The 25,276-nt window shown below is 42.1% G+C and overlaps 1 protein-coding gene and 1 long non-coding RNA gene across 3 annotated transcripts in view; both read right to left on the bottom strand.

Moving 5' to 3' along the window:
- Positions 1 to 25,276, bottom strand: part of LOC306665075 — a 238,796-nt gene that overhangs the window by 9,571 nt on the left and 203,949 nt on the right. The window lies entirely within an intron of this gene.
- LOC306665074 (uncharacterized protein) lies at positions 849 to 25,245 on the bottom strand. 2 transcript variants are annotated; one of them, XR_013764909.1, is made up of 4 exons: positions 25,093 to 25,245; positions 22,739 to 22,837; positions 22,393 to 22,451; positions 849 to 1,878 (listed from the first exon to the last, which is right to left on the bottom strand). XR_013764909.1 is itself a non-coding variant. In XM_079146317.1 (4 exons), the coding sequence occupies exons 1-4, from the start codon at positions 25,108 to 25,110 to the stop codon at positions 2,545 to 2,547; spliced, it is 342 nt and encodes a 113-aa protein (XP_079002443.1). In that variant the 5' UTR covers positions 25,111 to 25,245; the 3' UTR covers positions 1,890 to 2,544. The 2 variants fall into 2 exon arrangements, 1 of the variants encoding a protein (XP_079002443.1); XM_079146317.1 differs by lacking the exon at positions 849 to 1,878 and adding an exon at positions 1,890 to 2,710.

Raw genomic sequence — 25,276 nt, 5'->3', positions numbered from 1 at the left:
AGTGCTTTTAAGCAGTAGCATTAGATGTGCATATTATTTGCTGGATGACTAGTTAAAGATAATTTACTGCTGAGTGGGTGTAGTGGCGCACACCTGTAATCCCAGCAGCTCAGAAGACTGAGGCAGGAGGATTGCAAGTTCAAAGCCAGCCTCAGCAACTTAGCAAGGCCTTAAGCAACTTAGCAAGATCCTGTCTCAAAATCAAAACTAAAAAAGGGCTGGGGATGTGGCTCAGTGGTTAAGCACCCCTGGGTTCAATCTCCATTAACAAAAAAAAAAAAAGAAAAAAGAAAAGATAATTTATTATAGTGTTCCCTAAACCTAGTGAACCATCTGAAACACCTAGGAAGCTAATTTAGACTCTGACTGCCAGCCAAACAGACTGAGCTTGATGGTCTGTGGAGGCCTAGACATCTGTATTTCAAATGGTACCTTCAGTGAACCCAGTGTCCAACCAAGACTGGGAAATATAACATTTTCATACAGATAACATTTCTCTTGCCTGTTTCCATGTTTAAGGCAATTTTGAGAGGTACATAAAACACAGTTTTTTTTTTTTTAAACTGGAGTAAGAGAAATGAGGCAAATTAGACTTAAATAGGAGTTAAACTAAAATGACGTGGTAACCTCATACATCACATTTCACTGGAGCAATTCTCCCTTTTTAAAAATTTCTCATTTTCTGTAAGTGGATTTGGGGTCATTTAAAGTGAGGCCACTTCAACAAATCATCCTTTTATGCAGTTTTTTTTTTTTTTTTTGTGGTGCTGGGGATTGAACCCAGGGCCTTGTGCTTGCAAGGCAAGCACTCTACCAACTGAGCTATCTCCCCAGCCCGTAATGCAGTATTTTAAGAGGACCAACTGAAGTCACTCACCAGGTCTTTGTGGTCAGTGATCACAGCACTCTGACCCTTACCTTCTAGGGTGTGTGGTGAGGGGCAAGGGTGGGGGAGCAGATGGTTGACAACTCACCATAAAATAAACACAAATTCAGGTGAGCTTAGTGCTGAGACAAATGTGGGGAGATACGATGCATAGTGACTGGGCTCCCTCCATTAGAAGGTCAGGGAAGGCCTCAGAGGAAGTGGCATCTGCCTCGGCCCCTGAATGACATCAGTCCTACCAAGTGGTCCACTGGCAGGACCTTCTAGACAGAAGGAAGGGGGCACATGAACCTGAAGTCAGGATGGTGTTAGAGGAGTGAGAGGAACAGGAAGAACATCTGTGAGTTAGTAGCTTGTTCCCCACTCCAGTAAACATTTGTATTAAACACCCAGTGTAGGGGACAGAGTTCAGTAGTAGAGCATGCGTAAGGCCCTGGGCTCAATACCAACACCACAAACACACAGAGAAAACAAAACAAAAAACAATGTATGTATCTGGAATTCTGCAGGTGGGGTTATTATAAGATCTTGCACATTACCTGAGGATTATTTTGTCTTAAGAGTGAACTGATGGCCCTTCCTCTATGTCTACTTCCCCTAATGAGCCCTTTCACTTGATGACATCTCCAAAAGTTCTCCTCATCTTCTCTCGATCCTTTACGCCTGGCTGCAATGGTACTAAGACTTATACCACCGTACAGAATACCTCCCCCTCCAGGTTGCCATTCTCAATCCTAGTTGGAGTGACCAGAGCCAAGGGTCTTTCTGCTCCACTCTTGTTTTAGTCAGCTTTTTCTATGCTGTGACTAAATGATCTGACCAGCACAATTAAAAAGGAGGAAAAGTTTATTTGAGGGCTAATGGTTTCAGAGGTCTTAGTTCATAGAAAGCCAGCTCCATTCCTTGGGGCTTGAGGTGAGGCAGAACATCATGGTGGAAGAGTGTGGCAGAGGGAAGCAGCTCACATCATCAGGAAGCAGGGAGACTCCACACTTCAGAGACAAAATATATACCCCAGAGCCACACCCCAATTCCCACCTCCTTCAGCCGCACCCTACTACCTCAATTAATCCCATCAGGGATTAATTCACTGATTGGCTTAAGACTCTTACAACCCAATCATTTCTCCTCTGAACCTTCCTGCATTGTCTCACATGTGAGCTTTTAGGAGACACCTCACATCCAAACCATAATAACTCTCCCATAGCCTTTTGCTGGTGTCTAGCAGCTCTTTCTTCATCTCTCTTGGATTGTAGACTGTTCTTATCTACACATCCCTCACCCCAGTGCATCAGGAAGCTGCAAGAGTGGGGTGTGGATTCTCCATGTCTGAGTCCTGCCCCAGTCAGGTCTGCATGGGCACTTGCACATCACAGGGTTCCCTGAGGGCTCAGTTCCAGCAGTTCTCTAATCCAATGACCTGAGGCAACTGAGCTTTGCAGCCCCTGGTATTTGCTGGGTGTTTGGGAGTAATGGCAAGAACAAGACATAACTCTTGCTCTTAGGAAGCTTAGAAATCTGATGACACATGCCTGTAATCCCAGCGACTCAGGGTCTGAGGCAGAATTGCAAGCTTGACGCCAGCTTCAGTAACTTAGCAAGGCCCTAAGCCACTTAATGAAACCCAGTCTCAAAATAAAAAGGGCTGGGGATATGGTTCAGTGGTAAAGAATTGCTGGGTTCAATCCCCAGTACTGAAAAAAAAAGTTTAAAATTCCATAGTGGAGGTGGTGGGGGACAAGAGTAATCCACTCAAAGTATTCATGTGGGGCAGTGGCTGCCAAACGAGGGGGCTGAGCACACAGCAGAAGCACCTGATGTTCACTAGGATGCAAGAAGAAAGCAAAAGAAATTTGAGAATTCTATTTTGTTTAATTACATATTTTAAAAATTAGAAATAAAATTATTTTACATGTTTTTGCCATCTGGATGATTATTATCACCTCTCTGTTTATTGTTGGATAGCCAGAGTCCAACATCTTTTATTCCCAGGGAAAGGGGGCATCCACCATGCCGAGGCCTGACACTCTTCCCTGGCCTCCTCACCAGCTAGGAACTGCTGCACATGACAGTTTGTGCTATAAGATGTCGTCAACATGGTTAATTTTTATATAAAGATAACCCCCTTAAATCATATAATTTTTACAGTATTTTACAAATAAAATTGTGGGGGATGGGGTTTCCACAAGACTCATCCCTACACATAGGAGCTTTTGGATTGCTCATAGTAAAGTGTCTAAAAGAATTACTCGACTTAAAAATGAGTTTTATACTTTTCTTTGAAAGAAAAGAAACCAATAAAAGGAAACTTACTTGTTCTAAATTTGTGGAGCCTTCCTGTAATAAGTGGTGTTATGGTTTGGATGTGAGGTGTCCCCCAAAAGTTCACATGTGAGACAATGCAAGAAGGTTCAGAGGAGCAATGATTGGGTTGTAAGAGTCTTATCCCAATCAGTGACGGGATTAATTGAGGTGGTAGGGTGCAGCTGGAGGAGGTGGGAATTGGGGCGTGGCTCTGGGGTATATATTTTGTATCTGGACAGTGGAGTCTCTCTGGTGATTCGAGCTGCTTCTCTCTGCCATGCTCTTGCGCTATGCTGTCCTGCCTCACCTCTAGCCCTGAGGAATGGAGCCAGCCTTCTATGGACTAAGATCTCTGAAACCGTGAGCCCTCAAATAAACTCTTCCTCCTCTACAGTTGTGTTGGTCAGATCACTTAGTCACAGCAGCAAAAAAACTGACTAAAATAAGTGGTTTATTATTATGTTACTAAGAGCTTTTTTAACATCAGTACCTTCAACAGATGGGTGATATTCTTTAATGAGTGTGAAGAAGCATTTTTATAATACCACTGTAACTTCTGCTGTAAGAGAATATTTTGAACAAGTCAGGAAAAGTTGCATCATGATCTGATTTATGGTCAAAAATGATGTTAAGTGTCAGTTGTAAAAACTTCATCATCTTTGATGAATCAGACTAATTCCTTGAAAAATGCAAACGACAGCAACTCATTCAATATAAACTAGATAATTTGGATAGCCCTAGAACTATTAAGGACTTTCAATTAGTAATTAAACCTTCCAAAAAATGAAGTCTCCAGGCCCAGGTGATTTCCCTGGAGAATCCTACCAAACGTTTAAAAAGAATTCACACCAATCTCTTCCAGAAACAGAAATGGAGGGAACACTTCTCAATTCATTTTATGAAGCTAGAATTACTCTGATACTAAAACCAAAGATAGTATAAAAAAATCAATATCACTCATGAACATAGACACAGGAATTCTTAACAAAATATTAGCAAATATAATTCAGCAACATATAAAAATTATTATACATCATATCCAAGAAAAGAATATTTCAGGATGCAAAACTCATCCAATATTTGAAAGCCAATTAGTGTGATCTATATTAATAGATTAAATAAGAAAAATTACATAATCATATCAACTGATGCGTAACAAGTATTTGACAAAATTCAATATACATTTATGATTTTAGAAATTCTCAGGAGAGTATTTTTATAAAAAAATAAAGAGTGAAGGCTTTAAAAATTTTTAAGATAACTAGAGACTAGAACTAGAGGGAAACAAACCTATAGTTAACATTATATTTAATGGGGAAGACTAAACGCTTTCACCCTAAAATCCAGAACAAGGTAAGGATGTCCATTCTCATGACTTTTATTCAGCATAGTACTGGAAGTTCTAGCTGGTGAAATAAAGCATGAAAAGGAAATAAAAGGCAAATAGATTAGGAAGGAAGATTTAAAAAAAAATATTCCTATTTGCAAATCCCATGATCATCTCTGTAAATATATCCAGCAAATCTACAAAGAAAAAGTTTGTAAACTAATGAAGTTCAGCAAGATCAAAGGATACAAAATAGACATACAAAAGTCAATTGCATTTTCATATATTAGCAATGAACACGTGGGCGCTAAAATTAAAAGTAGAAAACAGTTTACAAAAGCTAAAAAATATACTTTTGTCTAAATCTAACAACATGCACAGAACTTGTATGCTGAAAACTACAAAATGCTGATGATCAGAGAGCTAAGTAAATAGACTTACCACGTTCCTGGGTGATAATTCTCACAAAATTGATATGCTACCTTAAACCAATAAGTCACAAGTTTTCAATTCTTTGAATATTTCTACAAAATTGATACAGGTGCATTAAGATAGGTTGGAAATCCTAATCTAGAGTTTATATACTATAAAGGTGTGCATGTATGTGTGTGTGTGTATTTTTTAGACACTAATAATTTACCTATTCTCTCGAAAGAATAGAATTCTAAAAAATATACCATATATTTCAAAATGACCATAAGTGGTATATTTGTTGCTCAATTTGTTTTTTATAGGTGTTATATATGTATACCACCATAGGACATAATGGGTTAATGCAGTTTTTATCAAAAGCCAGCAAGATCTTTTATAAATCTAGATAAGATTACTGCTAAGCTTTATGTGGAAAAGCAAACGAAAAGTGAGATAAACTGAAGGGATTTTGAAAAATAAGAATAAAGTGGGAGGAACCATTCTACTCTATAGACATAGGACCATAATAATCAAGACTGTGGAGTTTGATGGAAGGACAGTCACAGAGATTAATGGAACAGAATAGAGAACTGAGAAAGAGGCCCACATAAGTAATGCCCCACTAATTTCTGAGAAAGGTATAAAAGCAATGTTGTAGGGGGAGGATAGGCCTTTTGAGAAGTGGCGCAAATAGACATCAGCAGATAGATATAAACAGAAGACAAATCTGTACCTCATAAAAATTTCAACTCAAGATCAATCCTGGAGCTGGGTATGTTAGTGCACACCTGTAATCCCAGAGGCTCAGGAGGCTGAGGCACGAGGATCACAAGTCCAAGGCCAGCCTTAGCAACTTAGTGAGACAGTGTCTCAAAATAAAAAATAATCTTTAAAAAAGGGCTAGGGATGTGACTCAGTGGTTAAGTGCCCCTGCGTTCAATTCCTCAGTACCAAAATAACAAAACCACCATGAGGTATCACTATACATTGAACTGAATGACTAAAATAAAAAGTAGTGACGACACTGAATGTTGGTGCTGATGCAGAGAAATTGGTCAAAACATTGCTAGAGGGAAAGCAAAGTGGCATAGTTACTCTAGAATAGTTTGTCAGATTCTTTAAAAACTAAAAACACAGCTAGCATGACTTAGCAAAGGTACTTCCACATGCTTATGCCACAGAAATAACTTGTTTCCATAAAAGAGCCTGTACATCAGTGTTCATAGAAGCTTCATAAGTAACAACCCAAATCCACAGTTAAGCTGTGTCCTTCACTGGGTAAATGGTTGAACCAACACTGACACATCCATGCTGTGGAATACTACACAGCAATAAAAGGACCAAACTATTCAGTCACATAATATGGCTGGGTCTCCAGAATTAGTGGAAAAAGCCACTACCCCAAGTGACATACTATAAAATTCCTTTTGTGTAACATTCTTGAAATAATAAAATTAGAGAAATAGAGAACAGAAATGGAGCTCAGTGGTTGCCAGGGGTTAGGGACGTGATAGGTGGGTGGTTGGGAAATAGGTGCAGTTATAAAAGAACAAGAGGGATGGGGTCCTTGTGATGCAATTATTTTGTATCTCGACTGTACCATTGTTGATATTCCAGTTATTACTACAGTTTTGCAAGATGTTGCCTTTGGAGGAAACTGAGTAAAGCTTACACGAGATCTGTGTATTACTTCTTACAACTGTATGTGAATTGTACACTTAAAAAGTTGACCTTTAAAAATTATATTTGTAACCAAAGTGACATTTGATTTAAGAACCTGCCTTCACTTCATGGTGTGCCTTAAAAAAAGGTAGGCAAAACCACTGGAGCCACCGCTATGTAGAGAGGGGCAAGTTTGAGTGTAGAAACAGTAGCTTGTTTTTCAGGATCATAAAAAGTACAACCCAAAGTGATTATTGATGGATTTCTCTGGAGGACTGGGCAGATCTTTTGAGCACATGTTTTGCAATCCAACCCTTAGTGCAATGTCCAACATCCAGAAGTGCTCCACAAAATGTGGTGGAGGGCTGGGGTTGTGGCTCAGTGGTAGAGTGCTTGCCTAGCATGTGCAAGGCACTGGGTTCAATTCTCAGCACTGCATATAGGTAAAATAAAGTTCCACTGACAAACAAACAAGATATTTTTTTAAAATGTTGGTGGAACTAACTACTGTGTCTTGGACACCGCCCCCTGCCCCCACCATTTACCATTACTTGCAGCTGAACTAAGCCTAAAGGTGCCTAAGGAAGAACAGGTCCTGAAAGCCACCAGAACAGAAGTTTTACATTTTCTCCCTTTTTCCACCCTTTTTCCTTCCCTCTCGTCTTTCCCCCTTCCTTTCCCCTCCTCTCCCCCTTTCCCTTCTCCTCTCCCTCTTCCAAAGTTTCTGCCTTCTCCCATCAAACCTTGAAGATTCTAAACAAGACAGGAAGATTGGAATTTGCATGTATGCCAACTCTCAGCCACAAGATGGCAGGAGGGGATCAGCAAATTCTGGCAGAGACCTGCCCTTCAGAGCTCTGGACTGCCCGGCTCTACCTCAAAGAAAACACTATCTGCCAGCACCGGGCCAGTTTGCTCATCTTGGTAGGTTACTATGTACAGAAATGTTTTTCTTTTTTCTTGGGAGTTCCCTGTAAAACAGTTAAGAGGTGATGGCAAAAGCAAGTAGATGCTGGGAAGTGTGGTGGTGAAGGAAGGGATACTTTGATTCTGCCTCTTCCTCTCTCCCTCTCTGCTCTGCTGGCAAAATCCAGGCTCTGATATGGCCTGCCTCACTGTGATACAGCACGTAAGAGGTGAGCACAGTGCTCTGGGTGCTGCAGACGGAGGGTCTGCATGACTGCAGTTTAGATGGAGTGAGGTCTAAACATGCTTCCACTTCTGATGCCTTTCTCCAGGAAAGTAACCAACTGAGTTACACATATTCTGAAAAAGTTGCACCATGATTGGTGCCAGAGGCAATGGAGAAAGCCATTTTCTTGGGAAAGGGGATTCTGGGAGGAACAGAGATGGAATTAAGAGCTGTAACTGAGATCTCAGCCTTGTTCTGACCAAGTCTGACCCTCTCTGACTTGCTCTCCCATCTGGAAATAGCCTCACAGAGGCTCAGCAGAGGTAAGGGGCAAATATTTATTCTGATCTGAAGAGACTTTTACATCATCAAGTGGAAGTGAGAGACTTTCTTCTTGGTTCTTTGTGTTGAATTTCATCTTTTTCTGAGGGTATCTGAGTGTTGCAGTAGAACCTTCTGGGAGCCGCCATCTCTGGCCAGCCGATCAGCCAGTTTGGGTTGCTTTCTCCCTTAGTAAGTACTTTCATCCTCTTTCACACATATCCTTGGTATTCTTTGGCAACTTGAGCTGGGAGGTGAGCAATGTAACCGGGGCCCTGTAGGTATTTTCCTTAGAATTAGGAGGTTCTTCTTGAGATTTGACAAGATTTTTGGTTTTCATCCTGTCCCTCCCAAAATCTCACACAAGACCACTGGGAGGTAAAAATGAAAATGAACTGTAGGATATGCTACTTATTAGGATAAAAGTACTGGAGAAGGAGGCAGAGGGCTCAGATATCAACTGGGGATTTTCTCAAGGAATCTGGTGTTTCAGGTACAGACATGGCACAACCTCCCATAGACTATTGGGAAAAGTAAACAACGTGGCTTAAAAACACAGCCTTCTTTAGTGGGAGTATTTTCTGGAATGGGCGCCAGGAGAAAGTCTGGAGTCTCAAATGAAGGGAACCTGAGACAGAGAATGAAAGTGAAGATGCATTACTGGTACTGAATGACTCTGGAACAAGGGAGGTGCTGGTAGAGGCCGCTTGTAGAAGGAGAAGGCTATGATCAATGCGCAGCCCAGCTGCTGGCTGGCGGAGAAGTCTATGGCTCCCACTGTGTGGCCGAATGTACACAGGAGCACCCTGATTTTGGCCATTTTGAAAGGGATAATGCAGTTGGCAATAGCAAGAATAGGGAACCCACAGCACAGGGGGTTAATGATGATCCACAGTGATGCCTGTGGAGATGGATGTCAAACAGCATCCACAGATGCTTCCAGGAAGTATGGCAGTGGCCAGGGGTACAGGGAGTCTTAGGATGCTATTTGGTTCAGGTTGCAAAGTAGACCAATCTGCCCTGGTTAGCTACAGGGTTAACATAACATGGGCAAGACAAATGGTACAAGTACTGAGGCCTCCATTGGCTGGCCCCAGTTTCACCTCCCAAAATGGTGCTGAAATTTTATCTCTTTAGGAGGAAAATGCTCCAACCTTGAGTCTCATCCTTGAGATGACTAACTTTTCAGCAACTATTGAATTTTTCAAAGTTTAATCTTGTAGATTAAAATGAGGGAGATGATGCTGGTTATAAAACCCAGAATAAATGTTAAGGACTTTATTATGTAGCTCATCTCTTATTAAAGAGGGATGTTTATTCCCCAAGCTGGATCCTTCCTGTGACAACAGTTACAGGCCGGACAAGGCAGAGTGCAAAGACATCAAGCCCATTATCCACTAAGGCAGAATTTCCTCGCTATGGAGGAAGTATTGGCATTTTTCCTTAGCCTCATCCCCAAGGAAAAGGAAGTCTGGGGCACAGGAATGGGGATAATCAACAGTCAGATAAAATATAACCACTGGTATTTTTTGACCATTCTTTCCACATTTGAAGGCTCCTTTTGATGTCAAAAGGTACCCATACTGTTCCCAAAATTGTGGTTCTACTTTTGTGTGTGTACATTGACAGAGAAAAACTTCTTTATTATACATTGACAGAGAAAAATTTCATAATAATAGATATTTTCAATGGCTCCTAGGTAGCATTCAAAAATAGTAACACAGAGGTTCACAAGATACGTTTTTTTCATCTCAGGCAATGTTTGGAGGACACTGGCAGACTATGACAGTTCCAATCAACCCAGAAGGGAAAAAAGCTAAGACATATTCCTTCCCTTAAGAAGTCTACCATTTTAAAATGGGCCTACACAGGTCTTAACCTCATAGCCTTGACATTAGCACCCCACTGGGCAACGGAGATGTTCTGGACAAAACAGGCTATGATTTGTTCTAGAAAGTTCTCTCCTCACAGAGTCACCTCTGGAAGCCTTGCTAAATAACTGAGGACAAGAGAAGAAGAGGATTATGATCAGTTTGGCAGTCAGTCGTGCCAGAAGCTGCTGTAGTAAGCCCTGCTGGGTGGTGGTGGGTAAAAGCAGGCAGAAGTGAGATAATGGGCCCATTCTCCTACCTCAAGACCTCAACTCCACCTCTCCCTGCTCCTTGAGAAATGCAAATCTTGTAGGCAGAAACAGCCTGAAGGAGTCCATCCAGCTGTTTCAGGGTCCTTCCAGCATTTTGAAAACCAGATTTCACCTCTCTACCTAGAAATTAGTCCTCTACCCATGGATAACTTGGAAGGAAGTGGTAAAGAAAAAAGGTCAGCAGCCTGATTATCTTCCAAGCCCAGCCAGGGACCAGACTTTGGTTAGTCAGGGAGGAGGTGTCTGTTTCCCACCTAACCCCCCACCCCCCAGGGACAGGCTGATAGTCCAAGCCTTCTTTTTGGGAGGGAAAAGGAGTTGTCATGTGAGAGAGGGTACCCTGACTAATCACGGGCAGCTGAGCAAAGAAAAATTTTGCATTTTACACTTGAGTGAGGCATGTGGTAGTAACTGTGGAAAGGAAATGTAATTGGGACACATCCACAATAAATTACCAGTTACCAGGAAGTTTAGTAGAATCCAGAGCTGGGCCCAAGTAAAGAAAATGAGGTCTTGAGTTTCAAGATGGCAGCCTAGAGGGTGGCTGCATTTCATGTTGCTCCAGGACTCAGGATTCAAAAGAGGAGATATTGAGAGACTTGGGACCAACTCAAAGCAGCCTGGTGGGTCTCTCCCGTTGGGGAGGCGTCCCGGATGGGGTGGTAGTCCCGGAACGCAGGGAACTTTGTGAAGTAGAGCTGCCGGTGAGACACCCCTCCCCCCCGCTGGAGCAGTGAACTCGGACAACTGGGAGCGTCGTAGAGGAGGCCGCTCAGCACAGTGCTGGGACTCGGAGCAACCACTGGGGCTCCGGTGGCTGCCCAGGGGAGCAGCGGTGAGGAGAGCTCTGTGGACTCAGACCACTTCTGAACACGGGCCTGCCCAGAGGAGTAGGAGGAGGAGGAGCGCGGCTGCATGGATTCGAAGTGACTGCACCAGAGCTACAGGCGGTTGCCAGAGGAGAAGCGGCGCGGTGAGCTGTTTGGGCTCAGACCACTTCTGAACACCGGGGCCTGCCCTGAGGAGTAGGAGGAGGAGGAGGAGGAGCACGGCGGGTCGTTTGGACTCGCAGTGACTGCATTAGAGCTCCAGGTGGCTGCTCAGAGGAGGAGGCGAGTGGTGAGTTGTTTGGACTTAAAGCGACCGCTCCTGAACACAGGGGGGCTGCCTGGAGGAGGAGCACGGTGGGTCGCTTGGTCTCGAGTGGCCACACCAGAGCTCCAGGCGGTTGCCCAGAGGACGCGTGCAGCAGGTCACATGGATTCAGAGCCACTCAGAGCGATAGCTCCTGAACACCCGGGGGGTTACCTGGAGGAGGAGGAGGAACGGGGCGGGTCACTTCGACTCGGAGTGATTGCCCAGGGCTACGGGCGGTTGGTGGGAGGAGGAGGCACGCAGTGAGTTGCTCGGACTCCTAGTGACCGCACAGGAATACTGGGCGGCTATCTGGAGGAAGAGGCGTGCGGCGGGTCTCTGGGACTCAGAGCGATTGTACGGGGCCCCAGGTGGCTGCTCAGAGGAGGGGCCGCATAGCCAGGCGATTAGGTGCAGAGCAGAGTCCCAGGATCTAGGAGGCTTGTTGGTGGAAGAGCCGCACAGAGACACGCTTAGGGCAGAGCGAAGGTTCCAGGACTGCGGGCAGATTCTCTGAGGAGGGGCAGCCTAAGGAGATTCATCTGCGAAGGGTGAGGCTCCCAGGCCCAAGAGGTAGGGCCGGGCCCCTGGGAACTTTGCAGAGGAAGGCAGCCCAGCCCAGGCGGTAGCTGTAAATTGAGGGGAACCTCTAGGAGGGGAACTGACCAGCAAGACCTCCCCACCGGGTGAGTCTTCCCTGGCGAGTGAGGTTTCCCCACAAGGACGGTAAAACCAGAGACACAGGCCCAAACAGGCCTTGCCTCAGCCCGAAGCCTAGTTCCCCTTTGGATGACCACTGGTCAACAAGTGGAGGCACCTCTGCCCACTAGCAGGGAATATACCCCACCTGAAGGCCACCACTCCTAGAGAGGCAGCTTCCTTGTGGCGCACCACATTATCAACTTCCTCCAAGACTTCAGCCTACTGAAGGCTAAGAGGGATACATACACAAATCTTCAAGGACATTGTAAGTCAATAGAGGAAATCTGCAATATCTCAGCGGTCCACTGATACCTGAACAATATGAGAAAACAAGGAAAGAAAATACCGCAAACAAATCTAGATGTTACATCAATAAAACCCAATGACAGCATGGCAGAAGAAATGACAGAAAAGGAGTTCAGAATGTACATAATTAAAATGATCAGGGAAGCAAACGATGAGATGAAAGAGCAAATGCACGCACTGAATGATGAGATGAAAGACCAAATGCAGGCATTGAATGATCGCACCAATCGACAGTTAAAAGAGCAAATACAGGAAGTAAAAGATCATTTCAATAAAGAGTTAGAGATATTGAAAAAAAAACAAACAGAAATCCTTGACATGAAGGAAACAATAAACCAAATTAAGAACTCCATAGAAAGCATATCCAGTAGGATAGAACACCTGGAAGACAGAACCTCAGATATTGAAGACCAAATATTTAACCTTGAAAACAAAGTTGAACAAACAGAGAAGACGGTAAGAAATCATGAACAGAATCTACAAGAACTATGGGATATCATGAAAAGGCCAAATTTAAGAATTATTGGGATTGAGGAAGGCCTAGAGAAACAAACCAAAGGAATGAACAATCTATTCAATGAAATAATATCAGAAAATTTCCCAAATCTGAAGAATGAAATGGAAAATCAAGTTCAAGAGGCTTATAGGACTCCAAATACACAAAATTACAACAGATCCACACCAAGGCACATTATAATGAAAATACCTAACATACAAAATAAAGACAGAATTTTAAAGGCTGTGAGAGAAAAGAACCAAATTACATTCAGGGGGAAACTAATACGGATATCAGGAGATTTTTCAATCCAGACCCTAAAAGCTAGAAGGGCCTGGAACAACATTTTTCAAGCCCTGAAAGAAAATGGATGCCAACCAAGAATCTTATACCCAGCAAAACTTACCTTCAAATTTGACGATGAAATAAAATCCTTCCATGATAAACAAAAGCTAAAAGAATTTACAAAAAGAAAGCCAGCATTACAGAACATTCTCAGCAAAATATTCCATGAGGAAGAGATGAAAAACAAAGAAGCAAATCAGCAAAGGGAGGAATTATCCTAAAGGAATTGTCAAATGAAGGAGGAACCAAGTTGTGTCAAATAAATAAATAAATAAAATTTTAAAAATGAACCATATGACCGGGAAACCAAATCATATCTCGATAATAACCCTGAATGTTAATGGCCTGAATTCATCAATCAAAACACATAGACTGGCAGATTGGATTAAAAAGAAGGATCCAACAATCTGTTGCTTACAAGAGACTCACCTCATAGAAAAAGATACCCATAGACTAAAGGTGAAAGGATGGGGAAAAACATACCATGCACATGGACTCAGCAAAAAAGCTGGAGTATCCATCCTCATTTCAGATAATGTGGACTTCAAGCCAAAGTTAGTCAGAAGGGATAAAGAAGGTCATTTCATACTGCTTAAGGGAAGCATAAATCAGCAAGATATAACAATCATAAACATCTATGCCCCAAACAGTGGCTCATCCATGTATGTCAAACAAATCCTTCTCAATTTCAGAAACCAAATAGACCATAACACAATAATACTAGGCGATTTTAACACGCCTCTCTCACCACTGGACAGATCTTCCAGACAAAAATTGAACAAAGAAACCATAGACCTCAATAACACAATCAACAATTTAGACTTAATGGACATTTATAGAATATACCATCCAACCAAGAGCGAATACACTTTCTTCTCAGCAGCACATGGATCCTTCTCTAAAATAGACCATATATTATGCCACAAAGCTAATGTTAGCAAATACAAGAAGATAGAGACACTACCTTGTATTCTATCAGATCATAATGGATTGAAGTTAGAAATAATGAAAGAGTAAAACACAGAAACTATTTCAACATCTGGAGATTAAACAATATGCTATTATATGATGAATGGATAACAGAAGATATTAGGAAGGAAATTAAAAAACTCTTAGAGGTAAATGAGAACAAGGAAACATCATATCAAAATCTCTGGGACACTATGAAAGCAGTACTTAGAGGGAAATTTATTTCATGGAGCGCATTTAATAAAAGAAGTAAAACTCAACAAATAAACGACCTAACACTACAGTTCAAAGCCCTAGAAAAAGAAGAACAGAACAGCACCAAAGGTAGTAGAAGACAGGAAATAGTTAAACTCAGAGCTGAAATCAATGAAATTGAAACAAAAGAAACAATACAAAAAATTGACAAAATAAATAGTTGGTTCTTCGAAAAAATAAACAAAATTGATAAACCTTTAGCCACACTAACAAAGAGAAGACGAGAGAAAACCCAAATCACTAAAATTCGGAATGAACAAGGAAATATCACAACAGACACGATTGAAATACAAAACATAATTAGAAGCTATTTTGAAAATCTATACTCCAACAAAATAGAAAATTTCGAAGACATCAACAGGTTTCTAGAGACATGAATTGCCTAAACTGAATGAGGAGGACATACACAATTTAAATAGACCAATTTCAAGTACTGAAATAGAAGAAGTCATCAAAAGCCTACCAACAAAGAAAAGTCCGGGACCAGATGGGTTCTCAGCCGAGTTCTACAAAACCTTTAAAGAAGAGCTCATTCCAATACTTTTCAAAGTATTCCATAAAATAGAAGAGGAGGGAACCCTCCCAAACTCATTCTATGAAGCCAATATCACCCTGATACCTAAACCAGACAGAGACTCATCAAGGAAAGAAAATTTCAGACCAATATCCTTAATGAACATCGATGCAAAAATTCTCAACAAAATTTTAGCAAATCGCATACAAAAGCATATTAAAAAGATAGTGCACCATGATCAAGTGGGTTTCATCCCAGGGATGCAAGATTGGTTCAACATCCGGAAATCAATAAATGTAATACACCATATCAATAGACTTAAAGTCAAGAATCACATGATTATTTCAATAGATGCAGAAAAAGCATTTGATAAAATACAGCACCCCTTCATGCTCAAAACACTAGAAAAAATAGGGATAGTGGGAACATTCCTTAACATTGTAAAGGCCATTTATGCTAAGCCCATGGCTAATATCATTCTAAATGGTGAAAAACTGAAAGCATTCCCCCTAAAAACTGGAACAAGGCAGGGATGCCCTCTTTCACCACTTCTATTCAACATTGTTCTTGAGACTATAGCCAGAGCAATTAGACAAGCCAAAGAAATTAAAGGGATACGAATTGGAAAAGAAGAACTCAAACTATCCCTGTTCACTGATGATATGATTATATATTTAGAGGAACCTGGAAATTCCACCAGAAAACTCTTAGAACTCATAAGTGAATTCAGTAAAGTAGCAGGTTACAAGATCAATGCTCATAAAGCCAACGCATTTTTATACATAAGTGATGAATCTTCAGAAAGAGAAATTAGGAAAACTACCCCATTCGCAATAGCCTCGAAAAAAGTAAAATACTTGGGAATCAATCTCACAAAAGAGGTGAAAGACCTCTACAATGAGAACTACAGAACACTAAAGAAAGAAATTAAAGAACACCTTAGAAGATGGAAAGATCTTCCATGTTCTTGGATAGGAAGAATTAATATTGTCAAAATGGCCATACTACCTAAAGTGCTATACAAATTCAATGCAATTCCAATTAAAATCCCAATGATGTACCTTACAGAAATAGAGCAAGCAATTATGAAATTCATCTGGAAGAATAAGAAACCCAGAATAGCTAAAACAATCCTTAGCAGGAAGAGTGAAACAGGGGGTATTGCAATACCAGATCTTCAACTCTACTACAAAGCAATAGTAACAAAAACGGCATGGTATTGGTACCAAAATAGAAAGGTAGATCAATGGTACAGAATAGAGGACACGGACACAAACTCAAAGAAATACAATTTTTTCATACTAGACAATGGTGCCAAAAATATGCAATGGAGAAAAGATAGCCTCTTCAACAAATGGTGCTGGGAGAATTGGAAATCCATATGCAACAGAATGAAACTAAACCCATATCTCTCACCATGCACGAAACTCAACTCAAAATGGATTAAGGACCTCGGAATCAGACCAGAGACCCTGCAGATTATAGAAGAAAAAGTAGGTCCAGATCTTCAACATGTCGGCTTAGGACCAGACTTCCTTAACAAGACTCCCATAGCACAAGAAATAAAAGCAGGAATCAATAACTGGGATAGATTCAAACTAAAAAGCTTTCTCTCAGCAAAGGAAACTATCAGCAACGCAAAGAAAGAGCCTACAGAGTGGGAGAATATCTTTGCCAATCATACTTCAGATAGAGCGCTAATCTCCAGAATCTATAAAGAACTCAAAAAACTCTAAGAATACAAATAATCCAGTCGACAAATGGGCTAAGGAAATGAATAGACACTTCACAGAAGAAGATCTACAAGCAATCAACAAACATATGGGAAAATGTTCAACATCTCTAGTAATAAGAGAAATGCAAATCAAAACCACCCTAAGATTTCATCTCACCCCAATTAGAATGGCGATTATCAAAAATACAAGCAACAACAGGTGTTGGCGAGGATGTGGGGAGAAAGGTACACTCATACATTGCTGGTGGGGCTGCAAATTAGTGCAGCCACTCTGGAAAGCAGTGTGGAGATTCCTTAGAAAACTTGGAATGGAACCACCATTTGACCCAGCTATCCCACTCCTTGGTCTATACCCAAAGGACTTAAAATCAGCATCCTATAGAGATACAGCCACATCAATGTTCATAGCTGCTCAATTCACAATAGCCAGACTGTGGAACCAACCTAGATGTCCTTCAATTGATGAATGGATAAAGAAACTGTGGTATATATATACAATGGAATATTACTCAGCCATAAAGAATGGTAAAATTATGGCATTTGCAGGCAAATGGATGAAATTGGAGAATATCATGCTAAGTGAGATAAGCCAATCTCAAAAAGCCAAAGGACGAATGATATCGCTAATAAGTGGATGATGACATATAATGGGGGGAGGGTAGGGTTAGTGTTAGGGTTAGAGTTAGGGTTAGGGAGGGGGGCAAGTATGGAGGAAGGAAGGACTGTATAGAGGGAAAAGAGGGGTGGGAGGGGTGGGGGGAAGGGAAAAAATAACAGAATGAATCAAACAACATTACTGTATGTAAATTTATGATTACACAAATGGTATGCTTTTACGCCATGTACAGAGAAACAACATGTATCCCATTTGTTTACAATAAAAAAAACATTATTAATTAAAAAAAAAAAAAAGAAAATGAGATCTTTCTGAAGAGTACCTCTAAAACACGAAGAAAAACCAACCAAAGGAGGTAGCCTCATAGCAATGCCAGCTCAGCAGAAATGATGGTCTCCCAGAACAGTAGAGTTTTTAGGATGAGAAGCCAAATGAGTCTGGTAACTTCGTTAAAATATTTTCTCTTCTCCTCTGCACTCAGGAGCACTTGGCAGCTGTTATCAGGGCCATAATTACATTAGGTACCTGCAAAAGGCTTCAATAAAATTAATGTAATTTTCAATAGCTCCAATGATTTGCTGAGTCCATGAAAGTTCAGAAGCTGCTACCAGTGGCACTGTAGACAGGGATTTAACTGTGGTCTGTTTCTGTGCCCAGAAATATCACAGGTATGGGGATATTCCTAGTATCAGTCCCCCCTCCTGCCTTTCCTTCCTTCCTTCCACTTTTACTGAGTGCCTACTATATGCTGGAGATACAAAGACCAATTAGATACCATCCCTGGCCTCACTGAGTGAGCTTCCAGTCTAGTGGGGAAACAGCAAAGATGGCCCTTCCCCCAGAAGACCTAAATGTAGTGGTTAGAAATAGCTGCACCATGAAAACATAAGGAACACCCACAAATGTGTAAACATGGGAACATAAAACAGCTCTGTGGTGTTTTACCCATCAGCGGTAAAGGCCAGGAGTCTTGGCTGTAAATGGGTATACACGGGTGGTGTTTGGTAAGTTCTTTTATTTTTAGTTGTAGATGGACACAGCACCTTTATTTATTTATTTTTTTGTGGTGCTCAGGATCAAACCTAGTGCCTCACACGTGCTAGGCAAGCGCTCTACCACTGAGCTACAACCTCAGTCCATTGGGTAAGTTCTTGTTAACTAAGAAATTAACTAAGTCACAGACAAATGCTAGCACTGGCTTCTGCACTCCTCAGATCCAGCCTTTCTAGTTCACAGAGGAGGAAATGGAGACTCAGGAAGGTTAAGTGCTTTGGGTGACTGGAGGGTGGAAGCAGAGTACAAGACAATAGCCATTCCCCTCTTCTGGTTCTCTCCCACCTTGATGCCTGACCTGGGTCTTCAACAAATGCTTTTTAAAAAAGGGATTAAGCTGTGAACTTCTCCTTCCCAAGCTCCATTTGTCACGTACTTATCTTAATCCAGCCTTTGCCTTCAAGTAGCTCAGAGTAAGAGAGGGAAGATCCCACTGCCATAGGACCTAGAGAAGCCCAAAGCTGAGGCTGAAAGAGAAGTGGGTTTCTAAGCAGTAAAATAAATTGGGTAAAGTACTTAAAAAAGGGTTTAGAAGAAACCCCTCATAACAAGAGAAATGTGTTTCTGTTATGTTGCAGTGTGATCCTTCTGTGATCATGACATTAAGGACTTCTAGAAGGAATTTTCCAAGCCTTCTAACATTCTCATGTTCTGAGTATGTCTCAAATGCAGAAGTGAAGCAACAGCCACAGATGAATTTTGACCAGGCCAATTTAAATATCAATGTACAGCAACTGTGAAACAGTGGAGAGGGACCAACTTAAAACACATATAGACAAACTAATTTTTTATTTTTGAGAAAGGAATACAATTCCATTTGTTCAATTGGGGATCAGTTAGTTTGGAACCAAATAATTTGTTGGTTATATCAGGTTTATGGAGGGTGGGGTATCAAAAGGGCTACCTCTTTCAGAATGGACCTCTCAGAATGCTTTTGCCAGAGGTTTTCCCCAAATCCGCTTATTGTCTATGTAGCAGGTAAAGGAATAGGAAGTTGACTATGTCACTTAACCCAGAGTTATCAGGTGTGGGGGACTGCCAACCTGCCAGCAGTGATTCTGAGGTCATTGATCTTTCCATTAAGTCTTTCTGCCTGCTGCAGTCCATTGGAGAAAGGCCAGCCTGTTTAGGCCACAACCCCTCTTCTTCTTAGGCTCCTTACATGTCACATGGATCCTTTTGGTCATAGTTGTCATGACAACCTTCACCCTCTTCAACAATATATTTTTACTGCACAATAAGTGGAAAGAAAGGACCCACTTCCTCTTTTTACTGGTTGGTAAAATTGCCACAAACTCCAAGAGGAGTTTCTCTCTCCATGGAAAGTGGGAAGGCTTGACCCAAAATGACTAGATTTGGTTGGTTCCCTCAACAGGCCAAGGGGCCCCAGGGATTATGTTCAATTATGGAATTACTCACTTGGCTTCATTATTTGTTTCCAATATGCAGATTTTACAAAAGTTATTTCGAATGTTTAAAACAGCCCTTCAGATGATCCATTTGAGAAGTGGAATTGCAAAAGGACTCAGAGTGCTGTGTGAGTGTGTGAGGTTCAGATGTTATGCTGTCATCAGGTAACTCCTGTTTGGAGGCCTTGACACTTCCTCCTCATATGTCTCCCTTTGTGATTCCGTCACCCATTTTGGTGGCTTCAGCTGTCTCTCCAGAAATGAGCACAAGAGGTCAAAAGATATGATACTAAAGGCATGTGAACCATTTCAGGGAATAGGGAAGGAGTGAGGGTGAGTTCTTTCTAATACCTGAAGAGTTACCTTCTGAGCAGAGTGATCCAACTGCGGACCAGAAATAGTTTCAAGGGCTGACACCTTGAATGCCAATTCTTAGGGTGGGTAGAGAAGGGTTCACAAAACCTGTCCCACTAATACTGCAGGACCCCTTATTTGATGGGTTACCAAGAGGGCCTCCACAAAGACCTGAACAGAGAGACAAGTTCCTTTGCAAAGGAAAATCTTTCTGAGATGTTTGAACCATCCTGAATGAGTAGTGTTCAAACTCAAATTTACCGTCTTGAGAGTGACTGTGGTAGTTCTCTTCTATGTGTTTCTATGCTAGGATTTGCTGTATCATATTTACAAGCCTCATATCTTTTTTTTTTTATGGATTCCATCTTCCTTTTTTTTTTAATTTATTGTAAACAAATGGGATACATGTTGTTTCAGTTTGTACATGGAGTAACAGCATACCATTTGCATATTCATATATTTACATAAAGTAATGTTTGATTCATTCCGTTATTTTTTTCCCTCCCCCCCACCCCTCCCACCTCTCTTTTCCATCTATACAGTCCCTCCTTCCTCCATTCTTGTCCCCCTCCCACCCCCCATTAAGTGTCATCATCCGCTTATCAGTGAGATCATTCCTCTTTTGGATTTTTGAGATTGGCTTATCTCACTTAACATGATATTCTCCAATTTCATCCATTTTCCTGCAAATGCCATAATTTTATTATTCTTTATAGCTGAGTAATATTCCATTGTATATATATACCACAGTTTCTTTATCCATTCATCAATTGAAGGGCATCTAGGTTGGTTCCATAGTCTGGCTATTGTGAATTGAGCAGCTATGAACATTGATGTGGCTGTATCTCTGTAGTGTGCTGATCTTAAGTCCTTTGGGTATAGGCCAAGGAGTGGGATAGCTGGGTCAAATGGTAGGTCCATTCCAAGCTTTCTAAGGAATCTCCACACTGTACAAGCCTCATATCTTGATAGCTTGAGAATTTTAAACTAATGTTCACTCATTTGCAAACTTGATCAAATTTTTTGTTTTTCTCCTATTACCCTCCTGTTTCACAGGTTTACTCCATTTTCAGATGTGGTTGTGGGAGGGGCAATAATCAGATTTAATGTCCCTTGAGCCCTATATACCCCAGGGGGGCTTTAGTATCAAACTATTCCAGAAAACTTTACACATGCCTAATTGCACCAGGGAGATACAAGAGTAATGAATGGTTCCATATGACCTTGATTTAAGTGCCTCATGAATGTTTGAAAGTAACTTGTATTTAAGATTCCAATTATGAGGTGTTTTAAATAGATTTTCTAACAAGTGGACATGGCCACATGCTCACTTTGCAAGTATTCTCAAGATGAGAAATGGAATAGATAGACCACTTACAAAGCTCAATGCCATCTGCTAGAGGCCAGTCAGCTAGCAGCACTGCATTAATTCTGACTTCATGTCTTCTTTATCTTACAATAGGATTTTTTTTTTATATTTACATTTTAAAAATATAGTCACAAACTCTCATTCTTACTTCTGGTTTTCAAAAGATCTTCCTTCAACTGACAAACAATAAACTATAACATGTTTAGAATGTAAGACAGTGGCTGAGTGGAGTAGGGTAAATGTGTGCTGGATAACTGTCTCCAAGAAGAAAAAGGCAGGCAGAAAAGAAAGGCTGGAAGAATTAGTTGTTAGCACTGGCCACTTTCTGTGAAATAAATGTGCCCATAATAGTCCATTGCAAGTCTGGGATGAGCACAGTTGTTTTTTATGAACTGGAATGAACTCTAATATGCCAGTGAAGAGTAGAAGGTACAAGTTAGGGTGGCTAAGTCAAATAAATATGAAGCAACCAGGCAGGAGGCAGAAATGAGGGAAGAGGGCCTGATGATGCAGAGGTGAACTGGAAAGTTCATTTGTTCATTTTTAGTAGTAACGAATCAGCCAGAGCTGAGGGCAAATACTGGAGTGTGTCTCAGAGAGTCCCCGTCTCAGTGGTCTCTAACTTCTGTGCCTCTGATTCCTTTGGCAATTAAAAACATGTCAGTGCTAGACCCTACTTTCAGAAATTCAGCTGGTTTAAGATGGTGCCTGGGCAGCAGGGTTTTTAAAAGGTTCCTTAGTACAGTACTATTCTAATCCTAAATGCTTTAGATTCATAATCTCATTTAACCCAATTTTTTCAACAATCTTAGGAAGTATTAGTCTCATTTTATGGGTGAGGAACTGAGAGTCAATGGTTAAATAATACTTACCAGGTCGCATAGCTGGTATGTGGGGGAATCAACAAAACCTCAGAAACTGTTCTTAATCCCCATGTCATTGAACTTACCTCGTAAGGTCTCCATGAGGTTTAAATGCTGCAAGTCTTAAAAGTGCTCGGTTCAGGGTCTGAAACATATGAGATGACAAATGAAGGTTAACAATCACCTAACCTTATAATACTACAACAGAATTTGTCCCAATTTCTTATCTACCTAATTCCATTTCAGGTAAACATTCACCTTTTTGGGTTCACTTACTTTTTCCACTCTCCCTCCCCCAAAATATAAATACACTTCCTCCAAATGAACCACAACATAGTCATCCTTACAACCTGGGTAGGCTTGTCAAGCTTGATGGGAAGAGAGAGAACAGGAGCTTCAGATTCTCTTGGAGAGGGTGGTGATGAAACTTGCCTGGAATGACACCCCAAAGGACAAGCCAAAGTTCACTCTGTACTTTGGGACGTGGTGTTCAACAAAGAGGTTTTCCATGTGACTGGTATGCTGAGGAGGCTGGAAACAGACAAAGAGACTAATGAGTGTGTCAGATATAGATTGGGGAGGAGCTGTAAACCTGTATGTTGAGGAAGCTCCTTTCTTTCCAGCTGGTCACAATTTGTTGATATGACACAGAAGCCACTCCAAGGGGAAACTGAGCAGTATACTCAGTCCTTAAACATTTGGGCTTTGGAGTCAGAGGGAGGCGCCTACTGGCCTAGGTACAGGAGAACTGACTGGGCTAGCACATAGGTATTGAGAGGCAGTCCCTGAGAGGGAGAACCCCAGCATCTACCACCACCACCCTAACAACATGGTGAATTACTCAGTGTTTTTGGGTAAAAGTTTTGATTACCTCCAGTGACTGAATTTACAAAATGAGGTGAACAACCGGCACCTTAAATCATTTGTAGAAATAAATAGGATATAAAATTGACTGGGAAGGGAAAGTTTTGACCAAAAATTCTACCTCAAAGGTAATGCTGGCATTCTTTCTTAATAACCATAACTTACTGAACTTTCCTATAGTAATAAAGTTTAGAGGAAAAAAAAAAAAGGTGGGAAGAAATGGAGAGGGACCAATGAGGCCCACAAGGCGAAGGCAAAGATAAAAAATATCAGGCTAAAATGGAACAATCTGAGACTCAATCTCTTTGGTTTGCTGATAGGAACAAATTATCAAGGTAAATTCTCTGGGTGAGATGCACACTGAACAAAGCTAAATATTTATAGACACTGCTATATGAAGTTTTTTGATCAATTAATTGATCAAATGATGCTTACCCAATACTGTATGTATGACCTCTTAAATTGTTTTGTACTGCTTTCAAACTCTTGAAATATTTAACTTTAAAATATTTCTTATGCTTCCAACTAAGACTAATGTCTTTGCAGTAAATGACTTTATTATGTGCCTGCCCCCATCCCTCACTGTGAGGGTCACAATGATCTAGGTGCATCTACTGAATCTTTAACCCCCGACCCCTTTTCTGGAATGCCCTTGAGATATGCATTCTGTAAATGAACACTCAACATGTTTATAGTGAAAATCTAATGGCTAAGAGCCCAGTCAGTGTAAACACATTCTTTGTACTTCTGCAGGTCTGGACTCAAATGACAAAGGATTGCTTAGATTTACAGAGAAACAAGCGTGGAGTAAAAAAAAAAAAAAAAATTAAAAAACATAATAGCAGGCTGTATTTTAAATCAGCAAGTGAAAATTCTTTGGATTTTTCGCTGCATGAGATGCGAAACCCTGAGTGATCTAGTCTCTTGGTTCTTGATGCAAAGCTGAACATCAGACTCTGGGTAATAAGCTCTTAGCACTAGCACCTGAAGCTGAGTTGTGATCATACACCACCATCTACTCTGCCAGGCTGTAAACCAAATTTAAAGTCTGGGATTCTCAGGCCCACAAGGAGAGGAGAGGATCCTCAGGCAGAGAAGCAATCCCAGGAAGCAAAAAGCCCCCTCCCCCAAACTTCCCTTTCCAAAGACAACCCTAAGTAGAAGCGTATTTATAAGCAGGCAGAGACCTGTGTCTCAAGACTTGCACACGTGGACTGGGCTAGAAGTTCGGAGCAAGGGAGCTGGGGCACAGACTATGCAGGGTGCTGAGAGTCCACCATGCGGCCAAGATGTGTGTGCCATTGAGTGTGTACGTGTTGTCTCCCGGACCGCCGGCCTGGCGCGGCCTCCAGGACAAACAGGCGGCTTTGTTCCTTCAGTGCTAATGTAGAAGATGAACCAGGGCGAAAAACAGGCTGCGTGAGGCGGCCGGCACCCGTCGATTCCGAGGCGGGTTGGGCAGAGCCCGAAACTCGCAGTCAGGCTCCCGGGCCCGGTCTGCCGGCTACGCAGGCAGCGCGCCTCAGGAACAGCCTCACCGCCTCTCTGGTAGAGCTTGGAAAGGCCGCCACGCTGGCCCCACCGCGTCCCCCAGCCAACGCGGGCGGCCCCAAGCGCCCGCCACTCGGAGGCGCAACCAGCCCCACATTCTGTTTAAAAATAACACCCACGTGCGCTGGTAAACAAGCGCGCGCGGCTACCAGGGCCGCGCGCCCAGGGCGAGCCGGAGCAGCGCGCGCCCGCCCTCCTCCCGCACGTGTCTGCTGGCTCCGCCCGCGCAGCGCCAGCGATGCCTCGTCCCCGCCCCTTCAGCTGGCCTGGCCCCGCCCCCAGTCCCTAGCCCGCTGCCCCGGGGCCTTAGCGCCCGGCTATACAGCAGGCGTCCACAGAACGCTAAGTTTCCTCTTATGGCTGTTGCTCACCGCGGCGGGACCTGCCATCCGGGTCTGCCCCCACTTTTCCTCCCCTGCTCTCTCTCGTCCCTCCTTTTAATCCTCCCGCCGTCCGCACGCGAAGGACTCCCTTCTGGAGCGCCCTCTTTCTCTCCTCCTCCCTCCCCTCCTTCCTCCTTTCGAATTTTACTCGATTGTTTATTATTTGCTGGGG

This window comes from Sciurus vulgaris (genome assembly GCF_902686455.1).
Source record: "Sciurus vulgaris genome assembly, chromosome: 7".
Classification (NCBI taxonomy): Eukaryota; Metazoa; Chordata; class Mammalia; order Rodentia; family Sciuridae; genus Sciurus; species Sciurus vulgaris.
Note: the sequence above shows the minus strand (reverse complement) of the source record. Positions and strands in the feature narration are given on the sequence as shown.

Coding starts and splice junctions, on each gene's coding strand:
- LOC306665074 (XM_079146317.1), bottom strand. Junction 22,452..22,738: donor CCTTTGGGGTGTCATTCCAG/GCAAGTTTCATC, acceptor CATATGTTTCAG/ACCCTGAACCGAGCACTTTT. Junction 2,711..22,392: donor CCTCATGGAGACCTTACGAG/GTAAGTTCAATG, acceptor CTTGCATCCTAG/TGAACATCAGGTGCTTCTGC.